The sequence below is a fragment of the Rhinolophus sinicus genome, chromosome 17 (genome assembly GCF_057876585.1).
Source record: "Rhinolophus sinicus isolate RSI-liver-muscle chromosome 17, RSI-T2T, whole genome shotgun sequence".
Taxonomy (NCBI): Eukaryota; Metazoa; Chordata; class Mammalia; order Chiroptera; family Rhinolophidae; genus Rhinolophus; species Rhinolophus sinicus.
In genome coordinates, this window is record NC_142517.1 from 201,176,944 (window position 1) to 201,199,917 (window position 22,974).

General features: G+C 41.5%; 1 protein-coding gene across 2 annotated transcripts in view; it reads right to left on the reverse strand.

Moving 5' to 3' along the window:
• Positions 1-2,313: 2,313 nt before the first annotated feature.
• Positions 2,314-22,974, reverse strand: part of SERPINE2 (serpin family E member 2) — a 59,306-nt gene continuing 38,645 nt past the window's right edge. For both annotated transcript variants that reach the window (XM_019753688.3, XM_019753689.3), the window contains exons 4-9: positions 18,945-19,142; positions 10,841-11,039; positions 8,910-9,010; positions 6,776-6,862; positions 3,877-3,960; positions 2,314-2,931 (exon numbers count right to left, since the gene is read on the reverse strand). In XM_019753688.3, the coding sequence (XP_019609247.1) occupies positions 2,894-2,931; positions 3,877-3,960; positions 6,776-6,862; positions 8,910-9,010; positions 10,841-11,039; positions 18,945-19,142 (707 nt within the window). In that variant the 3' untranslated portion in view covers positions 2,314-2,893. The remainder of the gene's footprint in view (positions 2,932-3,876; positions 3,961-6,775; positions 6,863-8,909; positions 9,011-10,840; positions 11,040-18,944; positions 19,143-22,974) is intronic.

Genomic DNA, 22,974 nt, shown 5'->3' on the forward strand with positions numbered 1-22,974 from the left:
GTCTGAGGAAGGAGCACGGAGCTCCCACGCTCTGTCTAGAGCCCCACTCTCCCAGCACCTCCACATGTTTACCAACCCAGAAGCCCTTCCAACCCAGTCCTTTGGGTTTTTATGGAGAACAGTACAAAGGCACGATTGATGAACTCATTGGCCATTGGCTATTGATTTCAAACTGCAATACCTCTCCCATCCCCTGAGGTCGGGGGGTGGGACTGAAGGTCTAACTCTCCAGTCACATGGTTGGTTCTTCAGCCCCCATCCTTCGGAGCTTTCCAATAGTCACCTCATTAACATAACAAAAGACACCTTTATAAGCTCTCATCACTTAGGACTTTCCAAGGGTTAGGAGCTCTGTCCCAGAAATGGGGAAGACCAAATATGTATTTCTTACTATAAATCACATCACAGCAAACGTGATCTTTTACCACAGGTCCATAATTTTTTGTGGCAATCTCTGTATCTTAAATTTATTCCAGTTGCCCTCAAGCAGTTTTCATAAATTTTATTTTTTTGAAGAAAAAGCCTACACACTCATGGACTTAAATGTATCAAAAGATAAAAGTTGAATTATATAAAAATAATACTTTGAGAGGAACATTTCCCTCCAGTCCAGAGATGATAAACAGGTTCTGAGTCAGCCAGGGACGGAATCTGGGTGTCGACTGGTGAAGAAGAGCTAAGGATAAGTAAGCTGGGAGGATCAAGTGAAAAATAGAGAAGATACTCGTATATTGTCTGGGAACCTTAATGATTTTTCTATGACATGTTTCCAAGTTCTTTGTATCAAAAATGTGAAAGGTTACTATCTAATACATTGCAGAGGCATTCAGAAATGGGACCAGATACTTCAAAGTGTAATGTGCCCAGTAAACTGTGGCCAATTTATATTATTGGGGAGTCGCCTCTGTATCACATAACAAGGCCCCTCTATAAGGCAGTATTATAAAGGCAAACTATCCTGGTCCTTTCTGGAATGAGCAGTTCTGGAGTGAGGAGCCCAGGGAGCTAGTCTTGACGTGGCAGCCACTTTCTTGTCTTCTCCCTTGGACGAATGCCCCCTAGGTCCTACTTCCACATCTTGTAAACACACAACCCTTAGATACCTTGATGTGCTAGGGTTCTCTCTCCCTTCCGAGAATAAATTACGTAGAGAAAGCACTTACTCATTTCTGTACCCCCTAGTACTTGGTACAGTGTAGGTATTTAAATGAATGAGTGAGTGGAGTATATAATTCTCAGATTACTGCTACCTCTGTTCCTGTTTTAAACTATTAAAAAGAACGTAACTGAATGGGATCAGAAAACTGGAAAATGGGTAAAAGTGACTCTAAAAGGCATTAATAACTATACTAGCATGTTTGCTAGAATACAAGTGGCCTAAGGTAACCCTTCAAAATAATTTTTTGGCATTTACTCTTAAATAAGGGAAACAATCCCTCTCTTTCTCCCTTTTCTCATGGTTAACCAAAGCATCCACACTTAGTGGCAAACAGCAAAGCTTAGTCCACTTGATAAATAAGATTACAAACAGCAGATTGGTTGAGTGTTGAGGGTGGTTTTAATGTATAAAGAGTGAGGAGTAGAGCTCAGGGGTTAAAAAAAAATGTTTTTAAGTTTTGCTAAGAAATATTTTAAAGCATTCTGATTTAGATAAGACTACCCAAATCTTTAAGAAATTAGTGGGAAGGAAAAAAACAAAACAGGCAAATAAAAAAATGGTAGGATTAGAATTGTGATGAGTTCCCAAAAAACAAAAGACAAAAAAAAAAAAAAATCTTGTCATTTCAAAAAATAAAAGCTCCAGCCTATTACCATAAATGACACATCCACCATTCACTCAGATTGCCAAAGTATATTAGTCCCCAGCAACTTCTTTCTGCACTGGCTACACAATCCCCACTTTTGATGAGAATACCCGCCCCTCACTTGAGTGAACCGTAGCATCAATTAGAGGTGGGTTTATGGAGACAGTACTTCCTCTGAAGCGATCTATGAACTGAGAAATGTTGAAGCACGGAACAGGATCTGAGTGCCAGGATTAGACAAAAAGGGTAAGAAAAGCCAGGGGTTTTGGGTTTCCTGCTGCTTGCCGGAATGCAAAGTTTTATTAGAAGAGGCCAAAATATCTTTTTAAAAGGCTCCGTTGCTTTTGTTGTATTTTCAAATAGCAAAGAAATAGCAGTTTTTCTTTTTTTCTTACTACTCAGAACACTTTATTTTTACTTTATACAAAATACAAAAATGCAATTCCAAAGAGTACAGACCAGTAGTGACAGGCACACTGCACAACAGCAAACCTTGTCTAGCAAGACATTAGTTTTTTAAACTTTATTTTAGTGAATACATGCATTATATAAAGCAACAACAACGACGACAGAAACACACAAAAAGGCTAGAGATTTCGCTATTTGTACCCCCAAAATAATGCTTACTATCAAGACTTTGGATGGAACCAAAAAAAAAAAAAAAAAAAAAGATTTAAAAAGGCCAATAATTTTTTTTCATAAAAAGTAAAAGCTACAATAAAATGTCTTTTTCTCCCCGTCACACTGCTTAAATTTCTTCTGAAAAGCCACACAAATAAACAATACAAAACAAAAATCCTGAACTGGACAGTAAATACTCAGTAGTTTAAAGAATCTTTTAGACATTTGGAAGCCTTTCTGCTCATTACTCAGTACAATATTCCAGACATCCTGCCCTCTCTTTTTTCCCCTTTAACACATATCAGAATAGAAATGCTTGTATCATTGAGTCTCTGTTCCTAAGAACTAATATTGAAAAAGAAAGTAATGTGCAAAAATATTTAACAGAACTATGAAAGATGTAGGCAAGGAGTCTTCCCTTCAGAGCCAAGGTAGCTTGGCTTTGCATGGCTTCTTCTCTACACTCTTCAGGGTTTGTTTATCTGCCCCATGAATAAGAAGGCACCTACAGAATTAAAAGACAACAATGCATAACTATTAAAAACAGTCTTTAAAATGAGATGGAAGGCACATTTAAGGGCGGGTCCCTGGACCAAGTTTAACCTACTGCTCTCATGCAGAGCTGTGCAATAGAACTTGCTGCATTGATGGAAATGGTTTATACCTTCATGGTCCAATATGGTAGCCACGAGTCACATGTGGGTGTTGAGCCCTTGAAATATGGCTAGTGTGACTAAGAAATGGAATTTTTAATTGTATTTCATTTAAATTAATTAGAAGTTAAAGTGAAATAACCACATGTGTGGCTAGAGGCCCCCGTAGTGGACCGTTCTGTTCAGTAATGTCATTAAAGATGAAATGAGACAGAGGATAGGGAACTAGCTTATATTATTGATTAAAAAAGAGTAAAAGATGAAACGTATGAATTTCTGTTCTGTACCAACATGATGCCAGCCTCCCCACAAAGACAATCTTATTTATTTTTCAAAACTTTACTAAGGGGTAGGAACTACTGTCGTCCTCAAAAATGAAGCTGAAGGACACAGCCAAGTTTGAACCCATGACCCACAGACGGAACTCTCAGATCATAACCATAGAGTGGGCTTATAAAGCTTGAAAACATCTAGCTGCTTGCAAAATTTAACTGTTTTATATGTATAAACATAAAATCAATAGATGTCAAAAATGCCCCCAAAGAGTTGCAGAGCTCTCTATATGTTAAAAACAAAAGAAAACAACACAAACCTAAAATCTTGTCCTTGTTTAAAAGATTCCATCACTTTGTAAACACAGCCTGATTTTCAAGGCGGATGTTTGGTGATATTGTCGGAAATGTTTGTGATCGTTGCCACATAGAAACAGACTAAAAGCAGCCCTGTTGGATTTAACTGGCCATCTACCTTTCTGAATTCTAACAACTCGTGAACAGTGGAAGAGGAGAATCACCTACCTGTAGGATTATGTCGGATGAAAAACAGAAACGGTCTGTCCACTATAAACCAGGGAGGCGACGACCTTGCTATGAGAATAGCAGCTATGGAAAGAAAAGGGAAACACGCTGTTCACCCAGCCTGAGGCCGGCCAGGCAGCCGCTGGCCCACTGGGTCCTCGATGCTGGTGTCTGAGGACACACTTCACTCCTGCTCCATAGGCTGGCCATGTCACAACAGGCCCAATGGTCACCATTTATTGGACGCTTACTGTGTTTCATGCCCTTTATATCTACCGTCTCATTTATTCTACGCAAGCACTGCCTTCTTTCATAAAAGTCCTTACTCCTCATAGGATTTTTATAAGGATTAAATGACAAAACATATTATAGCTTTTAGAATGGTGTTTGCCACTTAATAAACCCCCAACGCACACTCACTGTTAGTTTAGCTGTGTTTTACTCATACTGTCTGCCTTCCTGATGAAGCCCCCTCGCTCTTTTAGCCTCTTAAAATCCCTTCTGTATTATCAAGGCCCAGCTGCATTCTCAACCATTTTGTCTTGCCTCTTCCTTTGTACTGGAAAACAGACCACTCATCCGGGACCTACCATGCTACTGTCCAGCTTATCTGGTGCATACCCTGGACTTAGAAAGCAAACTTCTTTAGGTTCATGGTCTTAGACATGCTTACTCTGTCATGCTTACCAACAGCAGCTTCAATTTAATACGCCTCTGACAAGGTCTTGCAGGAGGGCATGGTCAGGCACAAGTGGCCCATGCTTGTGCAAAGGCCCAGCCCTCTCGTTCAAACCCCAGAAGGCATTGATGCCATGTGCTTGATGATACGAAGGAAACATCTGCAGCTATGCTGGGGTAAAGCACTCAACCCAGGGTTATTAAAAATAACTCGTTAGCAGGTGTTACAGACTAAATTGTATGTTGAAGCTCTAATCTCCAATGTGAGTGTATTTGGAGAATAGGGCCTTAAAGGAGGCATTTATTTAAATGAGCTCATGAAGGTGGGGCGCTAATCCAATAGGACTGGTGATAAGAAGAGAGCAAGACACCAGGGATGAGTGCACACAGAGAAAAGGCCGTGTGAGGACACTGTGAGAAGGTGGCCGTCTACAAGCCAAGGAGAGAGGCCTCAGGCGAAACCAACCCCACCAATACCTTGATCTTGGACTTCTAACCTCCAGAACTGTGAGAAATAAATTTCTGTTGCTTATTAAATTTCTGTATCCAGTCTGTGGTACTTGTCATGGCAGCCCTAGCAGACTAATACAGCAGGGCTGGCTTCATGGGGATGTGACCTGGGCAGTTACACAGGACCCCACACTCACAGGGACCTTGTACTTGGTTCAGTGCTCTCCTGCTGTCTCAAAATTCTTAACAAGTTTTAAACAAGGGGCTCCATACTTTCATTTTGCATAGAGCCCTGCAAATTATGTCGACAGTCCTGATAGTTATACTAGTTGGCCAAATTGGCCAATAACTTGAGCAAAATTTAGATGTCACTTATAATCACCTAGAAAAGACAAAACGCATCTTAAAAATTCCAAGCACTCTTATTCTAGGGTTTTTGTTTTAAATACTATTTTAAAGAAATAAAAATTAAATGTTTACTTTAAAAAAGCAATGAAGTTTCTCTTGTGGGTAAAAATGGTACCTTTTAATGACCAGAAATATTCGACCCAGTTACAGTGTAGCTAAGATACTTACTTTATGAGCTCACAGAGCTTGGTCATATCTATTCAGCCCATCTCATATGGATAATTAGCGGCTAAAAACAACCAACCTAAGATTGTTCTATTTTCTCCTTCATTATATAAGCCATCCAGGAGAAAGCATATGTAGATGTTCTAACTATCAAGAAACGCTGCATAGAAATCCTGCTGTAATTCAATAGTTGAGTAGCTAATTCTTCACGTTGTCCTAGATAAGCCTGAGTGACTATTTTCCTATTAGTAGTTGCTATTATTTTATGGTGTTTTTTTTTCATTTACTTCAAATTCCACTCTCCCCCCACCTTTTTTCGCCTCCCCCCCCCACTCCAGTTCAAGCTGTTGTTCTCAGTCTAGTTGTGTAGGACACAGCTCCCTGGCCCATGCTGGTGTTATGAGCCTTGTGCTCACCCCCCTCCCACCCCCAGCTGAGACAGTCGGTCGCCAGTCCTCAGTCGGTCACTCACAGCAGCTCAGCGCAGTCCACGTTGCCTGCCGGCCACTCACCCACGGCCACTCATGGCAGCTTACGCCAACCTCCGGCCACTCACCGCAGCCCAGCTCCAGGGAGAGCCGTTGTTCACAATCTTAGCTGTAGAGGGTGCAGCTCACTGGCCCATGTGGGAATCGAACCAGCGACCTCCACGTTAGGAGCATGGCGCTCCAACCATGCTCCAACCATGAGCCACCGGGCCGGCCCTATTTTATATTTTAATCCAAAGATTGGTCTTTTCTGCCAATAAGCAGCCAGAATATGCTTTATCCTTCTGAGAGCAGGATTCAGCAATCTACTGTGTTCAGGCCAGGTTTAGGGGTCAGATCCTGTTTATAAAAAGTTTGATAGGAACACAACCACGCCCACTTCCTTGTATCATCTGTACTGCTTTCTCACTACAACGGCAGAGTTGAGAAGTCGCTTTGGAGCTGTACGGCCCACAAAGCAGAAAATCCATACTGTTTAGCTCTTTACAGAAAAAAAATTGTCAACTCTTGTCCTAGAAGAATTTCTCTCACTGAAGTACTTTTCCTAATGAAACAGACGCAGCTTCTTGCGCACAGGTCTGCAATCTGTCTACTTTCACCAGTGTCTACCGATAGTCAGCCTACAGTGCCTGGCCGGAAGCTGATGAGTGAACTGGAGCACGCACGCTCCCTCACACCAGAACCAGCCCTGCCACACGATCCCGACTTACCTGTTACTGCTGAAGCTTTGGTTCCATCTTCGCTGACTTCAATTTTTGCTTTTTGCAAGATGTGAGAAATATGAAGGTTTTCTGACCCTGTTTCCAGAAAATAAGACAAAAAACAGCGTTTGTTTGGTATGCTGGCCATCTGTTTAGTTGGAGAAGTAACCTCAGCCATGGCAAATTCCAATTCTTAAAAGGTGTCAGAAAAGAAGTGACCTCTTACAATCCCAGTGACTGAAGGTGACTGAAGGCTATAGGGTGACTGTCTCGGCTAAGTGAATGAACTGTGACAACGCTTGAGAGGAGGAAGTCCAAAACCCCCAAAGTGTTAGTGCCCAAATGCAATTCAACTCTGATCACTAAACATTTTATAAAGAAATAAATGGGGTGGCCAGTTAGCTCAGTTGGTTAGAGCGCGGTGCTCTTAACAACAAGGTTGCCGGTTCGATCCCCACATGGGCCACTGGGAGCTGCACCCTCCACAACTAGACTGAAACAACTACTTGACTTGGAGCTGAGGGTCCTGAAAAAACACACTTAAAATAAATAAAAGTTTTTTTTTAAAAGCCCATTAATAAAAAAATTTTAATAAATAGATAAGAAATAAAGAGTAGAGCTTTAAAAAGGAAGCCCATTTTTCTAGAAGCAGCAAGCCAATGTTATTTTTCACTTAACAGATTGTCAGATCCAAGAAGGATTTCAGATGGCATTTAGAGATGTGAAAACTGAGGCCCAGAGTGTTAAACAACAAAAGCCACTCCTCTCATGGGCATATTAGTGAGAGAAGAGCGTCGAATATGAGAAGAGCGTAGACTGCTGTGGAGGGCCAGACGCAGAAATGCTGTTGTGCTGCTGGGACCTTCTAGTGAATTCACTTTACCATTCCAGCACATCTTTACCATTCCAGTAATACCCACTGGATGCAGCTTTCAGAGACAATGCAAACGAAACTTAATATTAGCCTCGATTAGACATAGGTCTGGATGCAAAGGGTAAAAGTGCTTTTTGCGTCATTTAGTTTTAAATTGTCTGTATCAATGCTCGGCTCTACCATGACCGATGGTGAATGAGAGGCACGTCTGCGGGCCCAAGTCACCTGCAGGGTTAAAGAGAATCTCTCAGGAGAATTTTAGGTATCTACCCTTCCCTCTGAACACCTGTGAACTTCCTGGGGACATTCTGTAGTTTTCTTGGAGGGAAAAGTGCAGGTTAAAACAGTGCTTCTCAAATGTGATTGGGCTGAGGAATTCGGCAATGTGAAGATTCTGATTGAGGAGGTCTGGGTCAGACCCAAGATTGTGCATTTTAAATAAGTTCCCAAGTGATGAGAATGCCACTGGATGGGGATGTGAGAATATCAGAATACCCGTGAGCTACAATTTTACCAGGAAAGTCAAGTTTCTCCCAGGACAGGTACTCAGGTATTCATTAGCAGGAAACTGAGGCTGGTAAGGGAAAAATGCCTTCTCACTCATGGGGAAAAATACAAAATGGAGTATAAATAATGTTTAAGCCATGATTTTTCTTTGGCAGGAGGTTGCTATGCTCCAAATTAAAAAGACAAAGGACCAACCATTCAAACTTAACTCCAGGAACAGATCCCTACATTAGCAAATTAAGGGATATCATAGCAGCTGTGTCCTAGATGTTTTAGCAAAGAAAAATGCTAATCAAACTCCTTTGAATTTATATTATTTCAGGTTAATGGTCATGAAATGCCAAAATACATACCTGGATATAGAGCATGTCTGCTTTTGTTTAGTGGAAATTAGCAAGTGTAATATTTGAGAGTCCCCAAAATCTTGATTTTTCAAACACAGAGAAAAAGTTTGCATTTGAAAACAAAACTAGTATCTAATTAAGAGCCAAATTTTTAGGCTCTTAATAATAAAGACAATACACAAAATACTTCTTTAACTGTGGAGTCACTTGGGCTTCAGATGAGATGTACATGTGAAATGCAAGGATGACTGACTCATGCTGATTTCAATGATTAAGGATCGGCTGATATATCAAATTAAACCTTGGAGAGGTTTAGGGCAATGCATTCCTAATTTTGACCTTTTCTTTCTGAACAAATCAGAAACTCAGTTTGTAACACAGTCTTCAAGTTTAAGAACAAGTTTTAAACTGGACATACTTGTGATTTTTGCAAAATTTGCCTTTGATGGGTCAAACATATCGGTAACGCCAAGGGCTTTCAGCGGCTCCTTCAGATCTGTTTGTGTTACAGCTGTGAACCTGGCATGAAAGCAGAAAATAGGGGGGAAATCATTAGCCTTTAAATGATATAATCAGTGCCAGTGGAAAAATGTTTATGAACAGGTTCTTTTCTTAAGCACACTCTGAACACCAATCTAAATTGTATTGTAAATTTTCATCTCAAGATTTAAGTACCAGGTAAGTAGAAAACAACTCATCTCTCAAACACTTAGCTGTCAAAATAAGTGGCACACATAGTACCATGTTTCCCTGAAAATAAGACCTAGTCGGACAATCAGCTCTAATGTGTCTTTTGGAGCAAAAATTAATATAAGACCTGGTCTTCTTTTACTACAAGATAATATAATAATCATCATATAATATAATATAATACTGGGTCTTATATTAATTTTTGCTCCAAAAGATACATTAGAGCTGATTGTCAGGCTACGTCTTATTTTCAGTGAAACACGATGACAGCAAGAAGAAGTGTCCCCATCCTTATGGGTTACAGGCTCCCTGTTCCAGTACTCAGGAAGATACACAGAAGCTGCTTCTCTTATGCTGACAGGGAGATGCAGGGTGTTGACAAGTGTCTGACACTCTGTAATATCTACAGTTCTTCCCTATATCCAACCAAAGAACCATCATCCTTCCTGGGACTGGGGATGTTAAAAAGAGAGGAGATGCTTTCCTACTTGTTTATGTTGGGATTCTGAAAGCATTTTACTGTTAAAACGAGAGCAAGCATTAGGAATAGGTGTCATGGTATTATATTCGGGTGGAACATGGGTGTCTTGAATATTTGTGGGCTATCTGGTCTTACAGCCATATGTATGTCAGCTATTAAATCTATCAGCAGAGGATGTTTTACCAGATATTATCACACCCTGTGGGAGAATAACAAGGGTAGGTGAACAGATTCTCATCACAGATGGGCTATAGTGGTGATTTACCAGTATAATGGTACTTTACCTACAATGTACCATCTTATTCATTTATAACAAGTATTGCATATGTGAAGGCTTATTTTATAATAAAAAATAATCTTGGGAGGATTACTAATACTTATTATCAATGTACTTCTCTGATTTCTTAACTCAGTGACTGGAAATTAAAAGCTATTAGAACTGGAAGGTATTGCCCCCACCACTGAGGCCTGGATGGTTTAAAAGCCCTTGTGGAACACTAACGTTAAAAAGTTCATAAAAAGGGGACATTCATTGCCTTCTTCACAGAACCAGGTAAAGCATTCTCTGACCTGTTTGAAATTTAGGATTCAGACAGAATTCGGGATTACCTTTCCCCTGGAGTCAAGTTACAATGGCTCAAATTCCATTTCTAGTATATTTTCTGGGTATAGAAAAACTTCCCTAGATACTGTGAGAATTCTGCATTGGTGGTTTCAAAATATTTCTTTACCACATAGAGTTTGGACCTTGGTCTTCAGCAACTTGCAGCTAAAACTTAAATAACGAAAATAAAACTCCTTATCAAAAACACATGGAGCACTACTAAACTTTACTGTACTTTCATTATAATATAATGATAGGCACGTGTTTTTCGCTCTTTGAACAGAAGGAGATATGCTAAAAGCTTTGCAGCGGCACAGGAGCTTGTTTTTGTGGCGGCTCAGAGGCCACGCTGCCTTCTGTCCTTCCCGTTGCCATCCTGCCATAGAAGAGGCACAGGGATGAAAACAAAACTTTTACAGGAGAGCTTTGTATTCCTAACAGGCAATTTCTGCAAAATAAAAGGGGCTTCATGGCATGTCATAGTTGAGCCTCGTACTGTCTGGTATCTGACACAATCACTATCAAGGATTGAGCACTTCCGTTGTTTTCTCTTTTAGAAAAAGGAGCTCCTTACTTGGGTAGGATGACCTGCACCCTTTTGGGCACCATCATGCTCTTCCAGCTGTCGATGGTCTTGGTGCTGATGTGAGGGATGATGGCGGAGAGTGGGGTGGAGCTCTCGCTTGGCAGTGCAATCAGCATGCTGATGCTGTCTCCGTGGTAGGGGAGTTCAATGAAGTTGTACCATAAGCCGCCGGGGGTGCTGGTCGACCCTAGAGAAATCAGAGGCAGGGTCAGTGTATCCTCCATGACTTCCCGACACGGCACGAGTGGTTGCTGATCACCAGGGTAGCTTCAGAGGGAAGACAGCAATTCAGGGTGAGAACTTCTGTTTTCCAAAAATAGCTTCCTTAGAAGGACAGAGATAAGGACAATGATTTCGTCCTTCCCCAGTAAAGACTTCCCTTTCTTCACAGAATGCCTCTGGGTGGCACTAACATTACATTAATTCTGTTGAGTAGAATTTACTATATCATAAGGCATGTAGAACGCGGTGCTTTGCAAGATGTTGACCCTCACCACATGAATCAAAGAATGAATCTGAGCTGCCTTAGAATGATTCTTCTGGCTGAGCCTGTGTGTCTGCTGAAGAGACAGGAGGGAGGGGACAAACAGCTTCCACTGTCCAGGGCACACTGTGCCAGGCCCATACCAAAAACCATTCAACACATTTAGAATCTATAGTGCCCCCATGACGTAGGTATAAGCAGTCTATTTTACTATCAGGGAGGCTACAACTAGAGAAATTAAGTAACTTACCAAGGGACACACAGCTAAGAAGTGGAGCACCAGGATTCAGGCTCAGTATACGTCGAATGCCAAAGTCGATCTTCCCACTTCGCTACCCTGACTCCCTACTTTCTTGTCATCCATTCTAATAACTATCAATAGGGCTTTTAGATACTTTTGGGTACTTGTGCTTACTAATAGAAACCCAAGAAGGATTTAAACCAGCATTTGTCAAAACGTCGTCTAGACAACACACAACCTGTAAGATGCTCGGGAGACAAAACGCATTCCATATACCAGTAAGTTTAGGACAAACTGAACCCTTGAGTCTTCTTGCAGATTTACAATATACTCAATATTGTAAAGGCTCTGAGGTATTCTGAAGACAACTGTTTAACTCTAGTTATCCCCAGGTTTCCCAAACTAATTTGATCTTAGAACCCTTTCATCCCATGTAAAATATTCAAAACACTCAGCAACTGAGCAGCACACCTGAGCCTCGCCAATTAGAGTAGATGAAAGTGTTGTCATCATGGGTGCTGGTGAGAAGTCCAGCTCGTGGGTACAGGGCCCAGAGAGGCCATTAAACTCCTGGGGAAAGAATCTTCCATAGAGCATGCCTTAGGATCCCATGAAAGCTTTGCTTTAGGCATGTAATGGGAGAGTATAAAAATTAACCAGGTAAATGGAAAAACCAGCATTTCTCGATTGATGGTGGATTTCTGAAATATTTTATTAAACACTTCAAACTTTTTAAGAAGAACTTGGTGACCTTGGTGAGGTTACTTAATCTCTGTGTGTCTCTGAGTATGGAAGATGGAGGGATCAGGGATATTAAAAGTGTGTACCTCACAGGGTTGTTGAAATGATTAAATGAGAAAAACATACATAAGGTATGTAGCGGGGCCTGGCCCGTGGTGGGTGCCCACTGAACACTGGCCCCCGTCTTCTTCCTCCTCCTCCTCCTCTAAATAACCTAGAAGGACACCATATTTAAGGAAGAGAGAAAAGCGGAATCGAGTTTTTCTCATGATTTCCACTTGGGTTTTCTTTGGGGATGACATTTGCCAATCACTGCACCTGAGACAAGGAACGTCAATAAGCCAGGTCCCCACAGATGTTGGGAGGGAAGGACTGAAGAATAGAGACAGCCAACTTTGTCACATCATAAACACTTTTAGCTATAAAACAGTGATAAAAACAGTGAGGAAATTAGAATGTATGACACTATAGACTGACACTGCAGATTTTCCTTAAGGAAGAAATCGGTGGCAATTCCTGGAGTGTTCAGTATACTCTGTTCCCATCTGCTATGCCGGCTGGGCTGTTCAGAGATGCGCGTGAACTCTCACTCTAGCCTGGGTTCTGTCTTGGGGCTTCTTTCATGTTTACTTTTACCTTACATAATAAAATGGTCTCAGCAGAAACTGAAAAGTCAGAGGGAAAGTGAGAAAAAAAATCACTTCCTACTAAGCCCTTTAATCCTCAAAGAAAACATTAGGTCCCTACTCTGTCAGAGTTAATTTTCAGAAACTGTGAAATTTGGGAAGTAGTTAATAAACGATTACTCGGGGGCATGGAATAAGAACCTGGAGGCATTTGCTAACCATTTCCAGAGATATTTAAGGGTCATGAAGAATAAAAACAGGAGCCGGGGTGTGTTCCTGGAGGAGAGAGAGCCTCTACTTCCACCAGTTAACCCAGCCTCCACTGGATACATCATTAACTAATCAGTAATAACATGAACAACTAACTGCTAACCATTTGACATCCAGTCACTCACATCTGTCTCATGGTTCCTTTCTCCCTGGTCCCCACTTGTGCTTCTGACCACAAGAGCTGATGACACATGTCAGCTCGGATGCATCAGGAAACACCCTTTCCAGGCTCATCTTTACTTTGGTAGCGTGAGAAACCAGGAAACAAAATAACACCTTTCCTCTCCTTACACCCAGTCACTAAAGTACTGCTTTCATAGCATCATTTCATAGAGGACAAATGTAGAGGTGAAAGACATGAAATCTGGAGTCACAGGTCCTCGATTCAAATCCTGCCTCTGACACACTAGCTCTGGACTTGGGCAAATTCCTTAACTCCAGTCTCACTTTATTTATCTGTGCAGTGGGATAACAGTACCTACCATACAGAGATAGAAATTAAATGAGAAAATATATGCACAGTGCTCAGAACACTGGCCACACATAGCAAAACTTGCATCTACAGATGTCAGCAGCTTTGTGAAACACTTCACGTCCTGAGTGTTGGGTCAATGCTCAAATAGTTGAAACATAGACTGGTCCATCAACAGAAACCACCACACAGACTACAGAGGAGCACAGCTCCCCGGGCAGAATGAGTCATGCAAGGAAAGGTTGTTTGGGAACCTGGAGTCACAGCAGGGAGCCTGTCATTGTCCTAGATCTCTTCCCTTTAAAATGTCCTGTCCTGAGCCCTCCATTCTTTATCTTCTGGGAAGTAGAATGAATGTTCTTTAATGAGGATAACTTTTGGAGTATATAGCAATGTGAATGAAGCAGGCTCCTTCATTTTACAAAGAAGAGAAGAGTTGAAAAGGGAAAAAACAGTCTTTTACCTTAGATGAATAGTCATCAACAAAACTAATGAGGAAACAATAGGCAGAGAATCAAGTATTACAAATAGAGAGATGATTTAGAACTTTCTGCAAATGGCGGATAGATGATCTGGAAAGCTCCCTAAAATACTCTGATTCCTATTTTAAGTTCTATAAGAAAGGAAGTAGTAACTAGGCTCCCTGAAATGTTCAGAACTCCTCTCCGCCTATAAAATCAGAGAGAATATTTTACATATTTAATATCAGGAAAGCCTGATAGATGAAAGTCTAATGACTTTTTACTACAAGTAACTTTATGATTTCCTGAGTTCTTAAGGAACCGTTCAGGCTATATTTCAGTACACACACACACACACACACACACACACACACACAAATACATGTATAGATATACACACACATATATATATATATATATATATATATATATATATATACACACGTGTGTGTGTGTTTATATATATGTATACATGTATACATATATATGTTTGTGTGTGTGTGTTTTTATATATATAGAAACACACACACAAACACACAGTGGGTAGATCCACTGCCTATAGTCGATACTCAGGCTGAAGAACAAAGGGAGTTTGGGGAGAGTTGATGGGGAAGGAGGTGTGGTTTAAGCAACTGGGTGAGTACGGGTGCCATTTGCTGAGCTAAGGAACACTGGGCGGAAAACTAGATGGATGAGGGCAATAATGTATTTATCTATGGGACTAGAACTTAACAGACAACCAAATAGAGGAGTGTTATGGATAGGTATCAATTGGAAGCTCAGAGGAGAGTGGAATCTGGAAATGTATTGATATATTGGATGTTTAGGTATATATATATATATATATACCTGGGATTCTTTGTGCTCTTTTTCAAAAAAATCTCTAAGTCTAAATTTATAATCATAAAAAGGAAATCTGTAATCATTTTGACTCAGCAATTTCTACTCGAGAAAATTACCTTTAGATGATCCAACACAAGTGCCTATGTATAAGAATTCTCACTGCAGTGCTGTTTGTTATAGGAAAGAAGTAAATGGCCATCCATAGGATATGATATATTTATACCATGGAATATTATGCAACTGGTAACAGGATCAAGTAGATCCACATTAATTGACATAAAACATATTCCAAAATATACTATCTAATGAATAAAGCACATTATATAATAGAAATTACAGTGTAATCCTATGTATGCAAAAAAGTCTCATAGACATATTTTATATATCCATAGAAAAGGTCTAGAAAATGATATCCTAGCACTTAATAGGGAAAAGCTGGGAAATGGGATTATTGGGGAACACTTGCTTTCTGCCTGTATACTGTTGTGTTTGAGGATTTTGCAATGAGCATGAAACACTCTTCTACTAAAAAAAGATTTCAAGGCTTTTTTTTTTTTTTATAGAAAACTTTCTATCCTCAAAGTGCTTATACTTTATAGGACATAAGTCGGAAGGGTTTTCTCCTGCTCTTCTATTGTCTGTCCTCTCCCTTAAGGGTACTAAGTGAATCTTCTCAGAGAGCTTCGTGACGTTTGGGGGGAAAGTCAGGAAGACTGATCAATGGGATGGCAATGTTTCGGCAAAGTGACCAAGGCCAGTGAGGCCTGGTGAGGCCCAGGAAACCTTGGACAGGTGGCACCAGAGGCCACGTGAGTGGGTTTGGCAGGGCAGCCTGGCCTGCCTCAGCTGGGACTGCCCATCTCTGAGCCCTGGCTGGTCACGTTGGCCAGTCTGTGCTGAGACAGGCAGAAAATGGGTGACCGGCTAAGTGGTCTATAGTCATAAAAACAAATGCTTGTGGCCACCACACCCAGCTGTGCTTTCTTCAGAGCCACAAGACGAACCTGCCCTGTCTTTACGTGAAAAGCTGCTTTGCTGGCCAAAGTGAGAAACCAGGGAACATGACCCCCTGTACACTGCTGCAAGGCCCATGAAAGGACCTGGGTTCCAATTCCAGGTGACTCAGTAAGAACCTGATGGCAGGCATAGAACGGACGGCAAGAAGGACCGCGCCACACTGTGTGGTTTCCATTGGTGAGGGGATGAGGATGGTGGAGAAGGGGGCTATGGCGTTCCGTGCTGAATTCAGCACAGATTAGTCAGAGTCCGACAGGACACGGACAGGACATCAGCCTGGGTTACTTAAGCAGAGTTTAAGGAAGGGACTACTTACAAAGCATGGGCTGGGGACAGAGAAATCATTAAGGATAGGACCCTGGGCCACAAACAGTTGGGCACCATTACCAGCCTCTAGGCTGGGAGGACTGAAGGAAGGGGAGGTGACCCAGAGAGAAAGAGCTCTTGGACACCCCCTGATGGCAGGAGCTAAGACCTTGGTGGAGGGACGCAGTCTCCCTGGTGACTGCAGGGAGAGGGCTGGGGAGTCAGTGCCCCAACCCCTCTCTCCTTCCTTACCCTTATCACCTGCTGGTTCACCCACTAGCCAACCCAACAGGAAGCGAGAGCGCAAGAGAGCCCACCGATGCAGCCTCCTGGGGACTCAGAACACGGTGGAGAAGAAACGGTCCGAATCAGGGAAGATATCCAGCATATAGAGTTTGAACCTTGGACAATAGGAATGCATCCGTATGTTACTTTTTGTAAAATTCACACATATATTCTTAAACAAATCAGTTCTTAATTGAAGAGCTACCCGGAAGATAGCACTCCCTCTCTGGGAACATCCTATATATTCAAGAAAAGTGTGTTACATTCATTCTTGCAAACACAAACATTTTAATCTTTCATGGAAAGGTCTATAGAATCCTTGCATTTTAATCTTTGACTACTACTGACTTATTTGCTATTTTTCAGCAATAGAAACATACAATAAATGAAGTCCCCTCACTTTTTATTTTATTAGAACGCTGAATGCGTACAAAGACTGACCTAAAATAAAATTACTTTGGGTCTGAGCTCGTGGCCGTGTTGGTATTCCAATCTTCCTGGGCAACATAACCTGAGAGTGACTTTTGCGCAAATAGCCTTTTATTATTCTCAGTTGCTTCACAAGATACCTTTCTACGGGACTTTTATATACATATTATTATTTTTTTTAATTTATTGAGTGAATGACACAATTTTGCCAAGAAGCTTGATGAATGACAAATGGAAAGTGACTCTGTGTATGGTGTCCCTCACATGAGTTGTTCCTTAATGTAAACAATTGGGCAGCTGGCAAAATATTGAGCAGTGCTGGAAGCTAATATATACTGAATATGCAAAGGAAAAACTCGGGACCTACATGTCTAGGTGTAGATTGGAGATATCAAGGCTAACTTACAGAGGAAAAAGAAGATTAGCTTAAATTGGACCACAAGTGCTTTCATGAAACCAGGTTTAAAAAGCATTCACCAGACTTAGTTATCTATGCTGTAGTAAGGACATCAGAGATTGGTCTTTTTAAATTTTTTCCCTCATTGTAAACTTGATACATACGAGTTCTGACAAGTAAGTTCAAGAACTCATCCTAAAAAAAGTGCTACATACCTCATTGCTGAATATCAATTATGGTCGCCTTCAAAGTACTCCCCTTGGGAAGCTATGCACCGACACCAGCGCCTAGTCCACCCTTCAAAGCTATTCTGGAACTCTCATTCTGGAATGGCTATCAGAGCTGTCGTCATATTACCCTTGATGTCCTAAATGCCATCAAAATGTCTTCCTTTCCATATTTCCTTTATCTTCAGGTAAAGAAAGAAGTCATTGGGGGCCAGATAAGGTGAGTAGGGAGGGTGTTCCAACACAGTTATTTGTTTCCTGGCTAAAAACTCCCTCACAGGCAGTGCTGTGTGAACTGGTGCATTGTCGTGATGCAAGAATCATGAATTGTTGGCGAAAAGTTCAGGTTGTCTAACTTTTTTGCAGCCTTTCCAGCACTTCCAAATAGTAAACTTGGTTAACTGTTTGTCCAGTTGGTACAAATTCATAATGAATAATCCCTCTGATATCAAAAAAAGGTTAGCAACGGCCTGGCAACAAGTTCACAAACTTAATTGTCAGACTTCGTATTTTTAAAAATTTCAAATTCAAATAAAAGAAAATAATCATTTGAAATACGACCACTGTTAACATTTTATCGAACATCCTCCAAGACATATCTCCACAGACGTATGACTATACAGAAAGTATTTTACATAAATGAGATGAACCAGCATCTACTGTTATATAACATGTTTTCTGAAATCAACCATATATAATCTTTCTACTTATGTAAATCTAAATCTAACTATCACATGATGTGTTCCACTGTATGTATCTGGCTTCTATTTATTTGCTAGTGTGTGATTAGCTTCAGAGTATCAAGTCCTTGGTGTGGGAAGGGCGCTAGGAAGTCCTCCAGACAGGGCTACTCATCACCAACAATGCTCAAGGGCGCCCCCTACCCCCACACCAGAGCTACGACTGGGCTTTGTCAATCTTTACAATGTTCGCTAATCTGACAAGTGGAAAAAAAATCTAATTTTTACTTTTATTTTTAATCTGGTGATGTAAGACTATTAATGATGAATTGAGAAGACTTTTAATATGTTTAATGCCCATTTATACTTATTTTGTGAATTGCCCTTTCATCTTTAAATTTTCCACCTAAAAACCTATGTGTTATATATTCATATGTAATCTTTGTTAATAATACAAAGGTTTACCATGAGCTTTTAAAGAATCATGCCCTCGCTTCCCCGGCCCTTTTTTAAAAATGAAAAGGCAGGTTTGCTCTTGAGCTAAGTTAAGGCACTCAGGGCCTTTCTGTGGCTGGTATATTCTGGAACGGAGCCTCGCCAGGTGTGAACTTACCGCTCTGGAACAGGGAGAGCTGGGCTAGCATCGGCACTTGATAGGACTTTCCATCGGCTGCCACAAATGCACGTTTCTTGGTGTTCTCAGGTCGAAACCGTGATTTCCACAAACCCTTAAAGTACAGGGCATTGACCAGGACCATTCTGGTGAGCATTCCGTCGATAAGATCTGGGGAGAGCAGGCTGTCGATCATACCTGTGAGGTCACAGAACAAACAAGGAGGAAACTCAGGATTGGCAGTCCTTTGGGGCAAAAGGCAGCTGTTGGGTGTAGAATGAAAAATTAAAGGAACCCGTACAAGATGTTAATAAGAGATGTTTTACAACACCCTTTTCTAATTTTTTATTCACTAAAACTTAAAGCTGAAAACAAGTTAAAAATCAGAGACCAGGAAAGACTTTAGAGATCCTCTATTTAGGGATTACCAAATTTTTCATCAAGAAATTCTTTTATAACTATTCCCCATCAGCATCATGCTTTAGAAAATTTTATTCATGTAAATAAGCTATACTTAATAATTAATTTCCCTATTCTTGCTAATAGCTGACATGTATGACTGCCAGCGAGGGTGTTTGGTCAGCACAAGATATGCCGCTGTGCTGTGTTAACCACTGAGTTGATCTAATTCCAGTCAAAATAAAGGAACACTTCAGCCTGTACAACGTTATCAAAGGTAAATGCTTAATTCTTTTAAGATTTTAGAAATGTTGGGCATCAGTTTGTAATCTGTGGTTATCACAAGGCCCTGGAACTGAAGAAGAGTTGAAATTAAAATTGGTGTCTATATTTATGGGTCTGGGGTCAAGCTAGACACTAATATTACAGAGATAAAAAGAAATGAAGTCTGTCCTGGAACTCCTAATTATGAAGGAACATACTCTTCACAAGATGTCGGGAGTGTGTCAGGAGTGAAGGAGGAACCACAATTGTTCTAGGATGCTCTGGTGAAGGTACAAAGACCCTTCAAAGTGCTATCTCTCTGTGCTTGGCGCTTTGGTTTTTCATTTGGGTTCCTTTTGCTCCATATTTGAAGTCAGCTGTGTGTGTGTGTGTGTGTGTGTGTGTGTGTGTGTGTGTGTGTGTGTAAGAGGGATCACTAATACCCAAAGCTATTAAAAATTAGTTTAAGGTAGCCTTTAGCCTAAGAATATTACAAAAAAAAAAAAAAGGAGGACTACATCATATAAATGCAAGTTATATGTCAAATGGTGATAGTAAAACAAACGCAAGAATGTCTAATTCATCAGAGAGAACTTTAAGTCCTTTTAAATGAAGCTCAAGAAGATTCTGATGTACAACGAAAATACGTTTAAATAAACCACGGTGAAGAAGCCGACCTGAGGTTTCCTTGACGTACAGCACGCTCAGTGAGACAGTTTCACGACTGCCTGTTACTTCCACAAGGGGGCACCAACGCCACCTTAGCGCGGGATCGGGAAGGAAAATGCCTAAGCTGTAAATACACAGCCATCATTCGATACAAGGCCGGCCTCTGCGAACAGACCGTCCTGTGGGAAGGACGTTAGAACTGCGTGCTCCAGCGACAGCAAGCTCCTTAGCTGGTTCCCCGACAGCGAATGTTTGTTGCCTTTGCTGGGAGCATCACTCAGTCCAACCCCACCTGCCCTTAAGACATAGCTCAGTGGTCCCCTCTTCCTGTAGACTTTTCTGACCCTCCTACTGATCTCCCAGGAGTTTCCATAAAGCACACTGCTCAGCACCACCATTACACAGCTCTGTGTTATTCGAGATGAGTTTAATGTGTCGCTCTCCGCCAACCGAACCACGAAGTGCACCAGAACGACGACCCTGTCGTTCTTTCATTTTAAAACCGCACTTAGCTCTATGTTCAGCATACGGTCAGTGCTCACTAAGTATCTTAGGAAATCTCTTCAGCCCTGTTTGCTGAGGTAAAGAAAACCTCTGATTGCCACTGATAGGACTCAGATATTGTAAGGGGGCAGGAAAACATAAAAAGAAAAGGATAAAGAGAGGAAGGTAAGAAACGTATAGTTTAGAGGCAAGGAGGCACATGGGGGATCTGCCGACAGTAACTGCCATACACGAGCATCCATCCTCTATCCAGGATTCCACCCTACACTCATATTCACCCACCCACCGGTGCATCCTTAGGTGCCTATCGGGTGCCAGGTACTCTTTTAGATAAGAAAACAACAACAACAACAAATGAACTCTGCCCTCAAAGAGCTACGTATTTGAGAGGTGGAGGTTGACATAAATGACGTGGAAAAGTGTAAAGCTGTAGTTGTAATGACTGCCTTGAGGTGGCAGTACTCACGGATGTGAGGGCAAGTAGGAAAATCTGATTGGTCAGCGAGGTCAGGGACAGATGGGTTCCTTGAGGAAATATTATTTGAGCTAACCGCTAATGGCTACAAAAATAGCTCACACTGGAACCTTTGCTAAGTGCCAGGCACTTTACGTGTATTATTAGGTTGGTGTAAAAGTAATTGCGGTTGAAAAGGTTAAAAAATTGCAAAAACCGCAATTACTTTTGCTCCCACCTGATATTTTTATCTGCATAACCACCTTAATGCTGTTATAACTATTCCAGCAGGTCTCACTGTTACACCTCCATTTTACAGATGAGAATGCTGAGGGCCAGGGAGGTTAAGTAACTCGCCTAAGGTTACAGTTAGTAAATGGTAGAACTGAGATTCAAACCCAGAGCTCATGCTTTTAACTATTACGCTGTTCACATGATAGTGTGAAAATGAATGGATGTTAACAAGGGGAAAAGGGAAGGGAGGCATTCCAGACAGCAGGGTGGGGTGTGTGACAGCAGAGAGCGTGAGGCTGTAGAGAGCTGGGCAGGGAGCTCCGGGGCCATCACCACACCCCTAGCACACCAAAAAGGACCTCTGTATTGATTCTTCCACCGTCTGCAAAGGCAGAAGCTGCCATCCCCACAGGGACGGACTCAGCAATCGTCCGCACATGGACTATTCAGCCTCCAGGGTCCTTCTGAGACCTGCCATGTAGGCAAGTACTTCTCAGTGGGGCAGGTCACCCTGAGGGGGTAGTTTGGAAATTTGTGGGAACATTTCTGGTTGAATGGGCAGTGGCCAGAGAGGCAACATGTCCTGTAATATTCAAAACAGTCCCACAGAATGAAGACCCTTCCCCTCCCCCTGCATCACTTCCAAACGCCCCGCTGGATAGTCATGTCAGTGAGGAATCTGCTTACCATTATCTGAGCCCAGAATCTTACTCTTTTTCATGTAAACATGTGTCTCTTTTGGGGGCGTACTTTTAATATACACTGAATTTGCCAGGAATGTGACAACCATGCAAATCGAGTGGAGACTATGCTTGGTTTTCTGACTTGTCTTGGTCTGCTTTGGTATGTATTCAGGTGTAGCTGTACCCATGGGCTTCCCTACTAAACTACATTTATAAATTACTTTTGTTTTTCCTTGTATTACTGTCTGGTATTATATTAACTTTTAACATTTTTTTAAATCTGTTGTGTGCAGGCTATACAAGCTATAAATTTCATTTTAGGATAGTAGAGTATTAAAAATATCTGTTTAAAAAGAGGGAGTTGGGTCTGTGAGGTTGAAAACCACTGCTAGAGTCTCATCGCTGTCCCTTCCCCAGAGATGCAGGAAGCAACTGATTGAGACGATGCACCTTCAAGTGCTTTGACAACTGCCAAGTGGTATTCTAATGTGACTTCACGTTACCATTACTTAGTACAGAAGGTGGCTGGGAGGGCGCAGTGACATGCCAGTCAAACAGCCATCTAGTGTCTGAGTGTCGTCAGCTTCCCACTACGGTTCTTAGGCCGACACTCAAAAAAACCACTAAACCCTTCATGTTTGCTGATCTCCTGATGGCTTCATGGTTTCAGGAAGGAAGCCCAGATTGCACCATCCAGGATAGGGGTGCCGTGGATTTCCCAAAACCAGCCTGGCTTTCCTCCCTGCTCCAGAGCATTCTTTGTCCATCTCTTCACTAGTCTCTGAAATGGTTCTCACACATTCACGTATGTCAAGTCTGGTGA